The 15,467-nt window shown below is 46.0% G+C and overlaps 1 protein-coding gene across 1 annotated transcript in view; it reads right to left on the bottom strand.

The window, feature by feature from the left end:
- The window catches only part of LOC139279416 (chitinase domain-containing protein 1-like), a 64,361-nt gene that overhangs the window by 44,927 nt on the left and 3,967 nt on the right, over positions 1-15,467 (bottom strand). The window contains exon 2 of the mRNA XM_070898527.1: positions 12,257-12,406. Within this exon, the coding sequence (XP_070754628.1) occupies positions 12,257-12,406 (150 nt within the window). The remainder of the gene's footprint in view (positions 1-12,256; positions 12,407-15,467) is intronic.

The following is a 15,467-nucleotide window of genomic DNA, read 5'->3' as shown; positions in this document are numbered from 1 at the left end:
GGATATCTGTTCTATATATAAACCAACCGAACCCCTCGATTAGATTCCAGTCTGTAACTCACCCCCGAATATCTGACTATATATAAACCACCCGAACCACTCGATTCGATTCCAGCCTGTAACTCACTCCTCGATATGTGTCTATGTATAAACCACACGAACCCCTCGATTAGATTCCAGCCTGTAACTCACTCCCAGGGTCTCTGTTCTATATGTAAACCAGCCAAACCCCTCGATTTGATTCCAGCCTGTAACTCACTCACGGATATCTGTTCTATATAAACAAACCACCCAAAACTATCGATTAGATTCGAATCTGTAACTCACTCCCGGTTATCTGTTCTATATCTAAACCACCCAAACCCCTCGATTAGATTCCAGTCTGTAACTCACTCCCGGATATCGGTTGTATATATAAACCACCCGAACCCTCGATTAGATTCCAGTATGCAACTCACTCCCGGGTACCTATTCTGTATATAAATCCCGCAAACCCCTCCATTAGATTCCAGTCTGTAACTCACTCCCAGGTATCTGTTCTATATATAAACCACCCGAACCCCTCGATTAGATTCCAGCCTGTAACTCACTCCTGGGTATCTGTTCTGTATATAAACCACCCGAACCCCTCAATTAGATTCCAGCCTGTAACTCACTCCCGGGATATCTGTTCTATATGTAAACCAGCCAAACCCCTCGATTTGATTCCATCCTGTAACTCACTCACGGATATCGGTTGTATATATAAACCACCCGAACCCTCGATTAGATTCCAGTATGTAACTTACTCCCGGGTACCGATTCTATATATAAATCCCGCAAACCCCTCGATTAGATTCCAGCCTGTAACTCACTCCCGGATATCTGTCTATATATAAACCACCCGAACCCCTCGATTAGATTCCAATCTGTAACTCACTCCTAGGTATCTGTTCTATATATAAACCACCCGAACCCCTCGATTAGATTAGAGCCTGTAACTCACTCCCGGATATCTGTCTATATATAAACCACCCGAACCCCTCGATTAGATTCCAGCCTGCAACTCACTCCTGGGTATCTGTTCTATATATAAACCAACCGAACCACTCGATTAGATTCCAGCCTGTAACTCACTCCTGGATATGTGTCTATGTATAAACCACCCGAACCCCTCGATTAGATTCCAGCCGGTAACTCAGACCAGCAGGAAGAGCAGTGCAAGGAAGGTAGTGCAGGGGTCCCCTGTGGTCATCCCCCTGAAAAACAGATACACCGCTTTGAGTACTGTTGGGGGGGATGACTCATCAGGGGAGAGCAGCAGCAGCCAAGTTCATGGCACCGTGGCTGGCTCTGCTGCACAGGAGGGCAGGAAAAAGAGTGGGAGTGCGATAGTGATAGGGGATTCAATGGTGAGGGGAATAGATAGGCGTTTCTGCGGCCGCAACCGAGACTCCAGGATGGTATGTTGCCTCCCTGGTGCAAGGGTCAAGGATGTCTCGGAGCGGGTGCAGGACATTCTGAAATGGGAGGGAGAACAGCCAGTTGTCGTGGTGCACATTGGTACCAACGGCATAGGTAAAAAAAGGGATGAGGTCCTACGAAACGAATTTAAGGAGCTAGGAGCTAAATTAAAAAGTAGGACCTCAAAAGTAGTAATCTCGGAATTGCTACCAGTGCCACGTGCTAGTCAGAGTAGGAATCGCAGGATAGCGCAGATGAATACGTAGCTTGAGCAGTTGTGCAGCAGGGAGGGATTCAAATTCCTGGGGCATTGGGACCGGTTCTGGGGGAGGTGGGACCAGTACAAACTGGATGTTCTGCACCTGGGCAGGACCGGAACCAATGTCCTAGGGGGAGTGTTTGCTAGTGCTGTTGGGGAGGAGTTAAACTAATATGGGGATGGGAACCAATGCAGGGAGACAGAGGGAGACAAAAAGGAGGCAAAAGCAAAAGACAGAAAGGAGATGAGGAAAAGTGGAGGGCAGAGAAACCCAAGGCAAAGAAAAAAAAGGGCCACTGTACAGCAAAATTCTAAAAGGACAAAGGGTGTTAAAAAAACAAGCCTGAAGGCTTTGTGTCTTAATGCAAGGAGTATCCGCAATAAGGTGGATGAATTAACTGTGCAAATAGATGTTAACAAATATGATGTGATTGGGATTGCGGAGACGTGGCTCCGGGATGGTCAGGGCTGGGAACTCAACATCCAGGGGTATTCAACATTCAGGAAGGATAGAATAAAAGGAAAAGGAGGTGGGGTAGCATTGCTGGTTAAAGAGGAGATTAATGCAATAGTTAGGAAAGACATTAGCTTGGATGATGTGGAATCTATATGGGTAGAGCTGCAGAACACCAAAGGGCAAAAAACGTTCGTGGGAGTTGTGTACAGACCTCCAAACAGTAGTGGTGATGTTGGGGAGGGCATCAAACAGGAAATTAGAGGTGCATGCAATAAAGCTGCAGCAGTTATAATGGGTGACTTTAATATGCACATAGATTGGGCTAGCCAAACTGGAAGCAATACGGTGGAGGAGGATTTCCTGGAGTGCATAAGGGATGGTTTTCTAGACCAATATGTCGAGGAACCAGCTAGGGGGGGAGGCCATCTCAGACTGGGTGTTGTGTAATGAGAGAGGACTAATTAGCAATCTCATTGTGCGAGGCCCCTTGGGGAAGAGTGACCATAATATGGTGGAATTCTGCATTAGGATGGAGAATGATACAGTTAATTCAGAGACCATGGTCCAGAACTTAAAGAAGGGTAACTTTGAAGGTATGAGGCGTGAATTGGCTAGGATAGATTGGCGAATGATACTTAAGGGGTTGACTGTGGATGGGCAATGGCAGACATTTAGAGACCGCATGGATGAATTACAACAATTGTACATTCCTGTCTGGCGTAAAAATAAAAAAGGGAAGGTGGCTCAACCGTGGCTATCTAGGGAAATCAGGGATAGTATTAAAGCCAAGGAAGTGGCATACAAATTGGCCAGAAACAGCAGCGAACCTGGGGACTGGGAGAAATTGAGAACTCAGCAGAGGAGGACAAAGGGTTTGATTAGGGCAGGGAAAATGGAGTACGAGAAGAAGCTTGCAGGGAACATTAAGGCGGATTGCAAAAGTTTCTATAGGTATGTAAAGAGAAAAAGGTTAGTAAAGACAAACGTAGGTCCCCTGCAGTCAGAATCAGGGGAAGTCATAACGGGGAACAAAGAAATGGCAGACCAATTGAACAAGTACTTTGGTTCAGTATTCACTAAGGAGGACACAAACAACCTTCCGGATATAAAAGGGTTCAGAGGGTCTCGTAAGGAGGAGGAACTGAGGGAAATCTTTATTAGTCGGGAAATTGTGTTGGGGAAATTGATGGGATTGAAGGCCGATAAATCCCCAGGGCCTGATGGACTGCATCCCAGAGTACTTAAGGAGGTGGCCGTGGAAATAGCGGATGCATTGACAGTCATTTTCCAACATTCCATTGACTCTGGATCAGTTCCTGTCGAGTGGAGGGTAGCCAATGTAACCCCACTTTTTAAAAAAGGAGGGAGAGAGAAAACAGGGAATTATCGACCGGTCAGCCTGACCTCAGTAGTGGGTAAAATGATGGAATCAATTATTAAGGATGTCATAGCAGCGCATTTGGCAAATGGTGACATGATAGGTCCAAGTCAGCATGGATTTGTGAAAGGGAAATCATGCTTGACAAATCTTCTGGAATTTTTTGAGGATGTTTCCAGTAAAGTGGACAAAGGAGAACCAGTTGATGTGGTATATTTGGACTTTCAGAAGGCTTTCGACAAGGTCCCACACAAGAGATTAATGTGCAAAGTTAAGGCACATGGGATTGGGGGTAGTGTGCTGACGTGGATTGAGAACTGGTTGTCAGACAGGAAGCAAAGAGTAGGAGTAAATGGGTACTTTTCAGAATGGCAGGCAGTGACTAGTGGGGTACCGCAAGGTTCTGTGCTGGGGCCCCAGCTGTTTACATTGTACATTAATGATTTAGACGAGGGGATTAAATGTAGTATCTCTAAATTTGCGGATGACACTAAGTTGGGTGGCAGTGTGAGCTGCGAGGAGGATGCTATGAGGCTGCAGAGTGACTTGGATAGGTTGGTGAGTGGGCAAATGCATGGCAGATGAAGTATAATGTGGATAAATGTGAGGTTATCTTTGGTGGTAAAAACAGAGAGACAGACTATTATCTGAATGGTGACAGATTAGGAAAAGGGAAGGTGCAACGAGACCTGGGTGTCATGGTACATCAGTCATTGAAGGTTAGCATGCAGGTACAGCAGGCGGTTAAGAAAGCAAATGGCATGTTGGCCTTCATAGCGAGGGGATTTGAGTACAGGGGCAGGGAGGTGTTGCTACAGTTGTACAGGGCCTTGGTGAGGCCACACCGGGAGTATTGTGTACAGTTTTGGTCTCCTAACTTGAGGAAGGACATTCTTGCTATTGAGGGAGTGCAGCGAAGATTCACCAGACTGATTCCCGGGATGGTGGGACTGACCTATCAAGAAAGAATGGATCAACTGGGCTTGTATTCACTGGAGTTCAGAAGAATGAAAGGGGACCTCATAGAAACGTTTAAAATTCTGACGGGTTTCGACAGGTTAGATGCAGGAAGAATGTTCCCAATGTTGGGGAAGTCCAGAACCAGGGGTCACAGTCTAAGGATAAGGGGTAAGCCATTTAGGACCGAGATGAGGAGAAACTTCTTCACCCAGAGAGTGGTGAACCTGTGGAATTCTCTACCACAGAAAGTAGTTGAGGCCAATTCACTAAATATATTCAAAAGGGAGTTAGATGAAGTCCTTACTACTCGGGGGATCAAGTGGTATGGCGACAAAGCAGGAAGGGGGTACTGAAGTTTCATGTTCAGCCATGAACTCATTGAATGGCGGTGCAGGCTAGAAGGGCTGAATGGCCTGCTCCTGCACCAATTTTCTATGTTTCTATGTTTTCCTGGGTATCTGTTCCATATATAAACCACCCGGAACCCTCGATTAGATTCCAGCCTGTAACTCACGACCAAGCATTTGTTCTCTATATAATCCACCCAAACACCTCGATTAGATTCCAGTCTGTAACTCACTCCTGGGTATCTGTTCTATATATAAACCACACGAACCCCTCGATTAGCTTCCAGCCTGTAACTCACTCCCGGGTATCTGTTCTAAATATAAACCACCCAAACCCCTCGATTAGATTCCAGTATGTAACTCACTCCTGGGTACCTATTAGATAGATAAATCCCGCAAACCTCTCGATTAGATTCCAGCCTGTAACTCACTCCCGGATATCTGTCTATATATAAACCACCTGAACCCCTCCATTAGATTCCAGACTGTAACTCACTCCTGGGAAACTGTTCTATATACAAACAACCCGAACCCTTCGATTAGATTCCAGTCTGTAACTCACTCCGAGGTATCTGTTCTGTATATAAACCACCCGATCCCCTCGATTAGATTCCAGTCTGTAACTCTCTCCCGGGTATCTGTTCTATATATAAACCACCCGAACCATTCGATTAGATTCCAGCCTGTAACTCACTCCCGGATATCTGTTCTATATATACACCACCCAAATCTCTCGATTAAATTCCAGCCTGTAACTCACTACCAGCCATTTGTTCTATTATTAATCCACCCAAACCCCTCGATTAACTTCCAGCCTGAAACTCACTCCTAGGTATCTATTCTATATATAAACAACCCGAACCCCTCGATTAGGTTCCAGTCTATAACTCACTCCCGGGTAACTGTTCTATATATAAACCACCCGAACCCCTCGATTAGATTCCAGTATGCAACTCACTCCCGGATATCTTTCTATATATAAACCAACCAAATCCCTCGATTAGATTCCAGCCTGTAACTCACTCCCGGATATCTGTCTATATATAAACCACCCGAACCCCTCGATTCGATTCCAGTATGTAACTCACTCCCGGGTACCTATTCTATATATAAATCCCGCAAACCCCTCGATTAGATGCCAGCCTGAAACGCACTTCCGGATATCTGTTCCATATATAAACCACCCGAACTCCTCGATTAAATTCCAGCCTGTAACTCACTCCCGGGTATCTGTTCTTTTTATTAACCACCCGATCCTCTCGATTAGATTTCAGTCTGTAACTCACTCCCGAGTATCTGTTCTATATATAAACCACCCGATCCCCTCGATTAGATTCCAGCCTGTAACTCTCTCCCGGGTATCTGTTCTATATATAAACCACCCGATCCCCTCGATTAGATTCCAGTCTGTAACTCACTCCCGGGTATCTGTTCTAAATATAAACCACCCGAACCCCTCGATTAGATTCCAGTATGTAACTCACTCCTGGGTACCTATTAGATAGATAAATCCCGCAAACCTCTCGATTAGATACCAGCCTGTAACTCACTCCCGGATATCTGTCTATATATAAACCACCTGAACCCCTCCATTAGATTCCAGACTGTAACTCACTCCTGGGAAACTGTTCTATATATAAACAACCCGAACCCTTCGATTAGATTCCAGTCTGTAACTCACTCCGAGGTATCTGTTCTGTATATAAACCACCCGATCCCCTCGATTAGATTCCAGTCTGTAACTCTCTCCCGGGAATCTGTTCTATATATACACCACCCAAATCTCTCGATTAAATTCCAGCCTGTAACTCACTACCAGCCATTTGTTCTATTATTAAACCACCCAAATCCCTCGATTAGATTCCAGCCTGTAACTCACTCCCGGATATCTGTCTATATATAAACCACCCGAACCCCTCGATTCGATTCCAGTATGTAACTCACTCCCGGGTACCTATTCTGTATATAAATCCCGCAAACCCTTCGATTAGATGCCAGCCTGAAACGCACTTCCGGATATCTGTTCTATATATAAACCACCCGAACTCCTCGATTAAATTCCAGCCTGTAACTCACTCCCGGGTATCTGTTCTTTTTATTAACCACCCGATCCTCTCGATTAGATTTCAGTCTGTAACTCACACCCAAGTATCTGTTCTATATGTAAACCACCCGATCCCCTCGATTAGATTCCAGCCTGTAACTCTCTCCCGGGTATCTGTTCTATATATAAACCACCCGATCCCCTCGATTAGATTCCAGTCTGTAACTCTCTCCCGGGTATCTGTTCTATATGTAAACCCCCAAACCACTCGATTAGATTCCAGTCTGTAACTCACTCCCGGTTATCTGTTCTATATATAAACCCCCCGAACCCCTCGATTAGATTCCAGTCTGTAACTCACTCCCGGGGTATCTGTTCTATATATAAACCACCTGAACCCCTCGATTAGATTCCAGTCTGAAACTCACTCCCGGGTATGTGTTCTATATAGAAAGCCCCCGAACCCCTCGATTAGATTCCAGCCTGTAACTCACTCCTGGATATGTGTGCATGTATAAACCACATGAACCCCTCGATTAGATTCCAGCCTGTAACTCACTCCCGGATATCTGACTATATATAAACCACCCGAACCCCTTGATTAGATTCCAGCCTGTAACTCACTCCCGGATATCTGACTATATATAAACCACCCGAACCCCTCGATTAGATTCCAGCCTGTAACTCACTCCCAGGTTATCTGTTCTATATGTAAACCACCCAAACCCCTCGATTTGATTCCAGCCTGCAACTCACTCCCGGATATCTGTTCTATATATAAACCAACCGAACCCCTCGATTAGATTCCAGTATGTAACTCACTCCCGGGTACCTATTCTATATATAAATCTCGCAAACCCCTCGATTAGATTCCAGCCTGTAACTCACTCCTGGATATGTGTCTATGTATAAATCACACGAACCCCATCGATTAGATTCCAGTCTGTAACTCACTCCCGGTTATCTGTTCTAAATATAAACCACCCGATCCCCTCGATTCGATTCCAGTCTGAAACTCACTCCCGGGTATGTGTTCTATATAGAAAGCCCCCGAACCCCTCGATTAGATTCCAGCCTGTAACTCACTCCTGGATATGTGTGCATGTATAAACCACATGAACCCCTCGATTAGATTCCAGCCTGTAACTCACTCCCGGATATCTGACTATATATAAACCACCCGAACCCCTTGATTAGATTCCAGCCTGTAACTCACTCCCGGATATCTGACTATATATAAACCACCCGAACCCCTCGATTAGATTCCAGCCTGTAACTCACTCCCAGGTTATCTGTTCTATATGTAAACCACCCAAACCCCTCGATTTGATTCCAGCCTGCAACTCACTCCCGGATATCTGTTCTATATATAAACCAACCGAACCCCTCGATTAGATTCCAGTATGTAACTCACTCCCGGGTTATCTGTTCTATATGTAAACCACCCAAACCCCTCGATTTGATTCCAGCCTGCAACTCACTCCCGGATATCTGTTCTATATATAAACCAACCGAACCCCTCGATTAGATTCCAGTATGTAACTCACTCCCGGGTACCTATTCTATATATAAATCTCGCAAACCCCTCGATTAGATTCCAGCCTGTAACTCACTCCTAGATATGTGTCTATGTATAAATCACACGAACCCCATCGATTAGATTCCAGTCTGTAACTCACTCCCGGTTATCTGTTCTAAATATAAACCACCCGATCCCCTCGATTCGATTCCAGTCTGTAACTCTCTCCCGGGTATCTGTTCTAAATATAAACCACCCGATCCCCTCGATTAGATTCAATTCTGTAACTCTCTACCGGGTATCTGTTCTTTTTATTAACCACCCGATCCCCTCGATTAGATTTCAGTCTGTAACTCACTCCCGGGTATCTGTTCTATATATAAACCACCCGATCCCCTCGATTAGATTCCAGTCTGTAACTCTCTCGCGGGTATCTGTTCTATATATAAACCACCCGATCCCCTCGATTAGATTCCAGTCTGTAACTCACTCCTAGATATGTGTCTATGTATAAATCACACGAACCCCATCGATTAGATTCCAGTCTGTAACTCACTCCCGGTTATCTGTTCTAAATATAAACCACCCGATCCCCTCGATTCGATTCCAGTCTGTAACTCTCTCCCGGGTATCTGTTCTAAATATAAACCACCCGATCCCCTCGATTAGATTCAATTCTGTAACTCTCTACCGGGTATCTGTTCTTTTTATTAACCACCCGATCCCCTCGATTAGATTTCAGTCTGTAACTCACTCCCGGGTATCTGTTCTATATATAAACCACCCGATCCCCTCGATTAGATTCCAGTCTGTAACTCTCTCGCGGGTATCTGTTCTATATATAAACCACCCGATCCCCTCGATTAGATTCCAGTCTGTAACTCTCTCCCGGGTATCTGTTCTATATATAAACCCCCCGAACCCCTTGATTAGATTCCAGTCTGTAACTCACTCCAGGGGTATCTGTTCTATATATAAACCACCCGAACCCCTCGATTAGATTCCAGTCTGTAACTCACTCCCGGGTATGTGTTCTATATATAAAACCCCCGAACCCCTCGATTAGATTCCAGCCTGTAACTCACTCCCGGGTATGTGTTCTATACATAAACCAACCGAACCCCTCGATTAAATTCCAGTCTGTAACTCACTCCTGGATATGTGTGCATGTATAAACCACATGAACCCCTCGATTGGATTCCAGCCTGTAACTCACTCCCGGATATCTGACTATATATAAACCACCCGAACCCCTTGATTAGATTCCAGCCTGTAACTCACTCCTGGTTATCTGCTCTATATATAAACCACCCGAACCACTCGATTAGATTCCAGTCTGTAACTCACTCCCGGGGTATCTGTTCTATATGTAAACCACCCGAACCCCTCGATTTGATTCCAGCCTGTAACTCACTCCCGGATATCTGTTCTATATATAAACCAACCGAACCCCTCGATTAGATTCCAGCATGTAACTCACTCCCGGGTACCTATTCTATATATAAATCCCGCAAACTCCTCGATTAGATTCCAGCCTGTAACTCACTCCTGGATATGTGTCTATGTATAAATCACACGAACCCCATCGATTAGATTCCAGTCTGCAACTCACTCCCGGTTATCTGTTCTATATATAAACCAACCGAACCTCTCGATTAGATTCCAGCCTGTAACTCACTCCTGGATATGTGTCTATGTATAAATCACACGAACCCCTCGATTAGATTCCAGTCTGTAACTCACTCCCGGTTATCTGTTCTATATATAAACCACCCAAACCCCTCGATTAGATTCCAGCCTGTAACTCACTCCTGCTTATCTGTTCTATATATAAACCACCCGAACGCCTCGATTCGATTCCAGTCTGTAACTCACTCCCGGTTATCTGTTCTATATGTAAACCAACCGCACCCCTCGATTAGATTCAAGCCTGTAACTCACTCCTGGATATGTGTCTATGTATAAACCGCCCGAACCCCTCGATTAAATTCCAGTCTGTAACTCACTCCCGGTTATCTGTTCTATATATAAACCAACCACACCCCTCGATTAGATTCCAGTCTGAAACTCACTCCCGGATATCGGTTGTATATATCAACCACCCGAACCCTCGATTAGATTCCAGTATGTAACTCACTCCCGGGTACCTATTCTATATATAAATCCCGCAAACCCCTTGATTAGATTCCAGCCTGTAACTCACTCCCGGCTATCTGTCTATATATATAAACCACCCGAACCCCTCCATTAGATTCCAGTCTGTAACTCACTCCCGGGTATCTGTCTATTTATAAACCACCCGAACCCCTCGATTAGCTTCCAACCTGTAACTCTCTCCCGCGGTAACTGTTCTGTATATAAACCACCCGAACCCCTCGATTAGATTCCAGCCTGTAACACACTCCCGGATATCTGTCTATATATAAACCACCCGAACCCCTCGATTCGATTCCAGTATGTAACTCACTCCCAGGTACCTATTCTATATATAAATCCCGTAAACCCGAACCCCTCGATTTGATTCCAGCCTGTAACTCACTCCCGGGTATCTGTTCTAAATATAAACCACCTGAACCCCTCCATTAGATTCCAATCTGTAACTCACTCCCGGGTACCTGTTCTATATATAAATCCCACAAACCCCTCAATTAGATTCCAGTCTGTAACTCACTCCCGAATATCTGTCTATTTATAAACCACCCGAAAAACCTCGATTAGCTTCCAACCTGTAACTCACTCCCGGGGTATCTGTTCTGTATGTAAACCACCTGAACCCCTCGATTAGATTCCAGCCTGTAACTCACTCCCGGATATCTGTCTATGTATAAACCACCCGAACTCCTCGATTAGATTCCAGTATGTAAGTCACTCCCGGGTACCTATTCTATATATAAATCCCGCAAACCCCTCGATTAGATTCCAGCCTGTAACTCACTCCCGGATATCTGTCTATATATAAACCACCCGAACCCCTCGATTCGATTCCAGTATGTAACTCACTCCCAGGTACCTATTCTATATATAAATCCCGCAAACCCGAACCCCTCGATTTGATTCCAGCCTGTAACTCACTCCTGGATATCTGTTCTATATATAAACCACCCAAACCCCTCGATTAGATTCCAGTCTATAACTCACTCCCGGGTATTTGTTCTATATATAAATCACCCGATCCCCTCGATTAGATTCCAGTGTATAACTCTCTCCCAAGTATCTGTTCTTTTTATATACCACCCGATCCCCTCGATTAGATTCCAGTCTGATACTCTCTCCCGGGTATCTGTTCTATATATAAACCACTCGAACCCCTCGATTAGATTCCAGCCTGTAACTCACTCCCGGGTATCTGTTCTGTATATAAACCACCCGAACCCCTCGATTAGATTCCAGCCTGTAACTCACTCCCGGGTATCTGTTCTGTATATAAACCACCCGAACCCCTCGATTAGATTCCAGCCTGTAACTCACTCTCGGATATTTGTTATTCTGTGTATAAACCCTCTGAAGCCCTCGATATATTAGAATATTGACAGTGGAGAAAATTGTGGACTCAAACAACTCTAGTACACAACAGTGGAATCCAAACCGGTATTAAAATTCCTAGCCTGAAGTCGTATTAGTTCCCTGCAAGCACGGGCTCGTTAATGATTATGTGTCACGTGCCATTCGTTTTTCCTGTGTGGGGTACATCTTTAGTTTGATACACAGGCGCAGCACATCCTGCTTGTGCGAGGAATTACACACGTAACGAGCTGAAGACTGAGGACACCACTGGTCTTCACAGTGCTGTGTAACAACACACGGAAATTGCGGCTGGTCAGTACAACGCCTCCCATCTCAGATACTCACGGGTGTGATGTATCCCAGAACCTCACCGCTGAAGTGGCGCTCTCTCACTTTCGCAGTGCAGTAACTCCTCTGCTCCTTCACAATATCTTTGGCTTTTGGGTCCGTGACTACAAGGCCTCGGTCCTGAACCAAACGGGTCGAAGGTCCTGTCTAACAAAACAATACTTGTGTTTAATCTTGTGCATCCTGACAATATATCCCAAACTGCTGTACAGAAGTACACCTGCAGTGACTGAGTCTGGCGATTACAGCCACCATTCTTACCAACAATGTCCAAACAAACACGAGTGAAATGAATGGTCAGTTCATGCTGGTTGAGAGGGATGTTGGTCAGGACTCTGAGCATATTTCCTACCTCTTCTTCAAATGGTACCAGAGTCTTTTACATACACCTGAGCCAGACTTCAAGGTCCTTAATTTTAACATTTCATCCAACCATGCAGCACATCCTCAGTACTGGACTGGAGGGGCAGTCAGGGCGAGGTGCTCAGTGAGGCTTGAACCCACAACCTTCTGACTCACTGGGGATAGTGCTACTCACTGAGCCATGGCTGAGCATAAACCAGAAACAAACTAACCCTCTACAGCACTGACCTCTTCAAACTTTAAATCAATCCCTCACGCAGTGGCGCGAGGGGTCAGTCTTGATGGAACACATTTAGCAACTTAAAAAAAACAAATGACCAGAAGAGGATCAGGTGACGTGACACTGACCAAGTAATATCGCCGTGAAATTAACACACAGATCTTTGACCTTTTACTGCCGTAACAAAAGCAGTTTGGCAAGAAAATGAATGCCATTTAAATAAGGATCTGGACTGCATTGCTTCATTGAAAGCATGTCAGAGCCCAGGAACTCCATACAGCATTGAAGATATGAGTAAAATGGAAATAGTTTCATTTTTTTTAAGTTATATAAAATTCAGCCATTGTTTAATCCCTCTAACTGACCTGACCCTCGGTCTATTCTTCAATTGTCGAGATGCTGATTTGTCTCCAGTTTATTTTCCCCCACATCCCTCCAATTCCACTGAAGGCATCGACCCCCTGGTTCAGGGCCCTAGCCCTGAACTCGCATCTTTCTCTCCCATCTCCCCTCATGCTATCTCCGAGCTCATCCTATGCGTGAGAGCCACCTCCTGCTCCCTCGTCCCTATTCCCACCAAAGTGATGACCACCCAACCTCCCTTCATGGTGCCCATGTTAGCCGATATTGTTAACGCTTCTCTCTCCTCAGGTACTGTCTCCCTCCACTTCAATCTGCCATCACCCCGCTCCTCAAAAAAACACCCTGACCCCTCCGTCCTTGCAAACGAGTACCCCATCCCCAACGCCCTGTTGCTCCCCAAAGTCCTTGAACGTGCTGTCACCTCCCAAACCCGTGCCCATCTGTCCCAGAATTCCATGGTTAAACCCCTCCAATCAGGTTCCCGCCCCTGCCAAAGAACTGAAACGGCCCTTATCAAAGTTACAAATGACATCCTATGTGCCTGTGACCATGGTTACCTTTCCCTCCTTGACCCGTCTTCAGTCTTTGACACGGGTAACCACACCATCCTCCTCTAACGCCTCTCCTCCATCGTCCAGCTGGGTGGGACTGCACTCGCCAGTTTCTTTCAGATCTAACCACTCGTAGCCAGTGAATCTCCTGCAATGGCTTCTCTTCCCGCTCCCGCACCGTCACCTCTGGTGTTTCCCCAAGGATCTATCCTTGGCCCCCTCCTATTTCTCATCTACATGATCCGGTGACATCATCTGAAAACACATCAGGTTCCACATGTACGCTGATGACACCCAGCTCTACCTCACCACCAAATCTCTCCGATTTGTCACACTGCTTGTCTGACATCAAGTAATGGATGAGCACAAACTTAATCCAATTAAACACTGGGAAAACCGAAGCCACAAACTCCATTCCCTCGCCACTGATCCCACCCTAACCACTGCCCGAGGCTGAAACAAACTGTTCACAACCTCGCCATCCTATTTGATCCTTAGTTGAGTCTCCGACCCCATATCCACATCACCAAAACCACCTATTTCCACTCTCTAACATCGCCTGTTTCTGTCCCGGCCTCAGCCCATCTGCTGCAAAAGCCCTCATCCATGCCTTTGTTATCTCTGGACTGGACTGCTCCAATGTACTCATACCGATCACTCATTTTTCACCCTCCATCAGCTTAAACTCATCCAAAACCCTGCTGCCGTTGTCCTAACTCGCATCAAGTCCCGTTCACTTATCACCCTTGTGCCCGCTGATCGACATTGGCTCCCAGACCTGAAATGCCTCCATTTTAAAATTCCTCCATGGCCTTGCCCCTTCTCATCTCTAAGCTCGTCCAGCTCCACATCCCTCCGAGATCTCTGCATTGTTCCAATTCTGGCCGCTTTGCATCTCAGACTTCCTTCACCTCATCATTGACAGCTGTGTCTTCTGCCGTCCAGGTCCTGAGTTCTGGATTTCACCCCCCCACTCCAAACCTCTCACTTCTCCTTGAAGATGCTCCTTAAAACCCACCAAGCTGTGTCACCTATCCTGATTATCTCAACAAAAACAGAAAATGCTGGCAACACTCAGCAGGCCGTGGGGAGAGAAACAGTTAGCGTTTCAGGTCTGAGATCCTTCGTCAGAACTGGAAAAGGTTAGTGATGTAACGGGTTTTAAGCACGTGTAGAGGCAGTGAAAGGAGGGGAGGGGAGGAAAGACCAAAAGGGACGGTCTGTGATAGGCTGGTAGGTAGGAGAGGTTAAAAATTGCAAATCGGGATGGCAGAAACATGAACAGCTGACACTATTGTACAGATCGGCCCAAACATTGCAGGCGGAGGCTTCCTAGGGGGCGGGCACCTCCAACTGAAACTTGTTTTCTGAAAGTACCTGGTGGTTCTGGAGGGACATATACTTGTGGCCTGAGGTCTCCACTCGCAGCCCAGTGTGTGGGCTCACACATCGCAGGACCACCAATCAACATGGAGTATTCTCATTGATAAACAGGTTGCTCTCTCTTATCTGGCATGATTCTGGTGGCGAGGGGGCGCATGCACAAAACGCAGCCGACCTCCACCTCCACCCCGACCTGGGGCCGGCACCGACACCGACACTTCGGGCCTGCCCGGAGCGCCGACCTCGGACCGCTGACCTCCCCTCATCCAGCAAAATACCTTATTCGGCACAGGCCAGGTCCCGAGGGTGCCGGATAAGGGAGATTCAA

The sequence above is a fragment of the Pristiophorus japonicus genome, chromosome 14 (genome assembly GCF_044704955.1).
Source record: "Pristiophorus japonicus isolate sPriJap1 chromosome 14, sPriJap1.hap1, whole genome shotgun sequence".
Lineage (NCBI taxonomy): Eukaryota > Metazoa > Chordata > Chondrichthyes > Pristiophoridae > Pristiophorus > Pristiophorus japonicus.
Note: the sequence above shows the minus strand (reverse complement) of the source record. Positions and strands in the feature narration are given on the sequence as shown.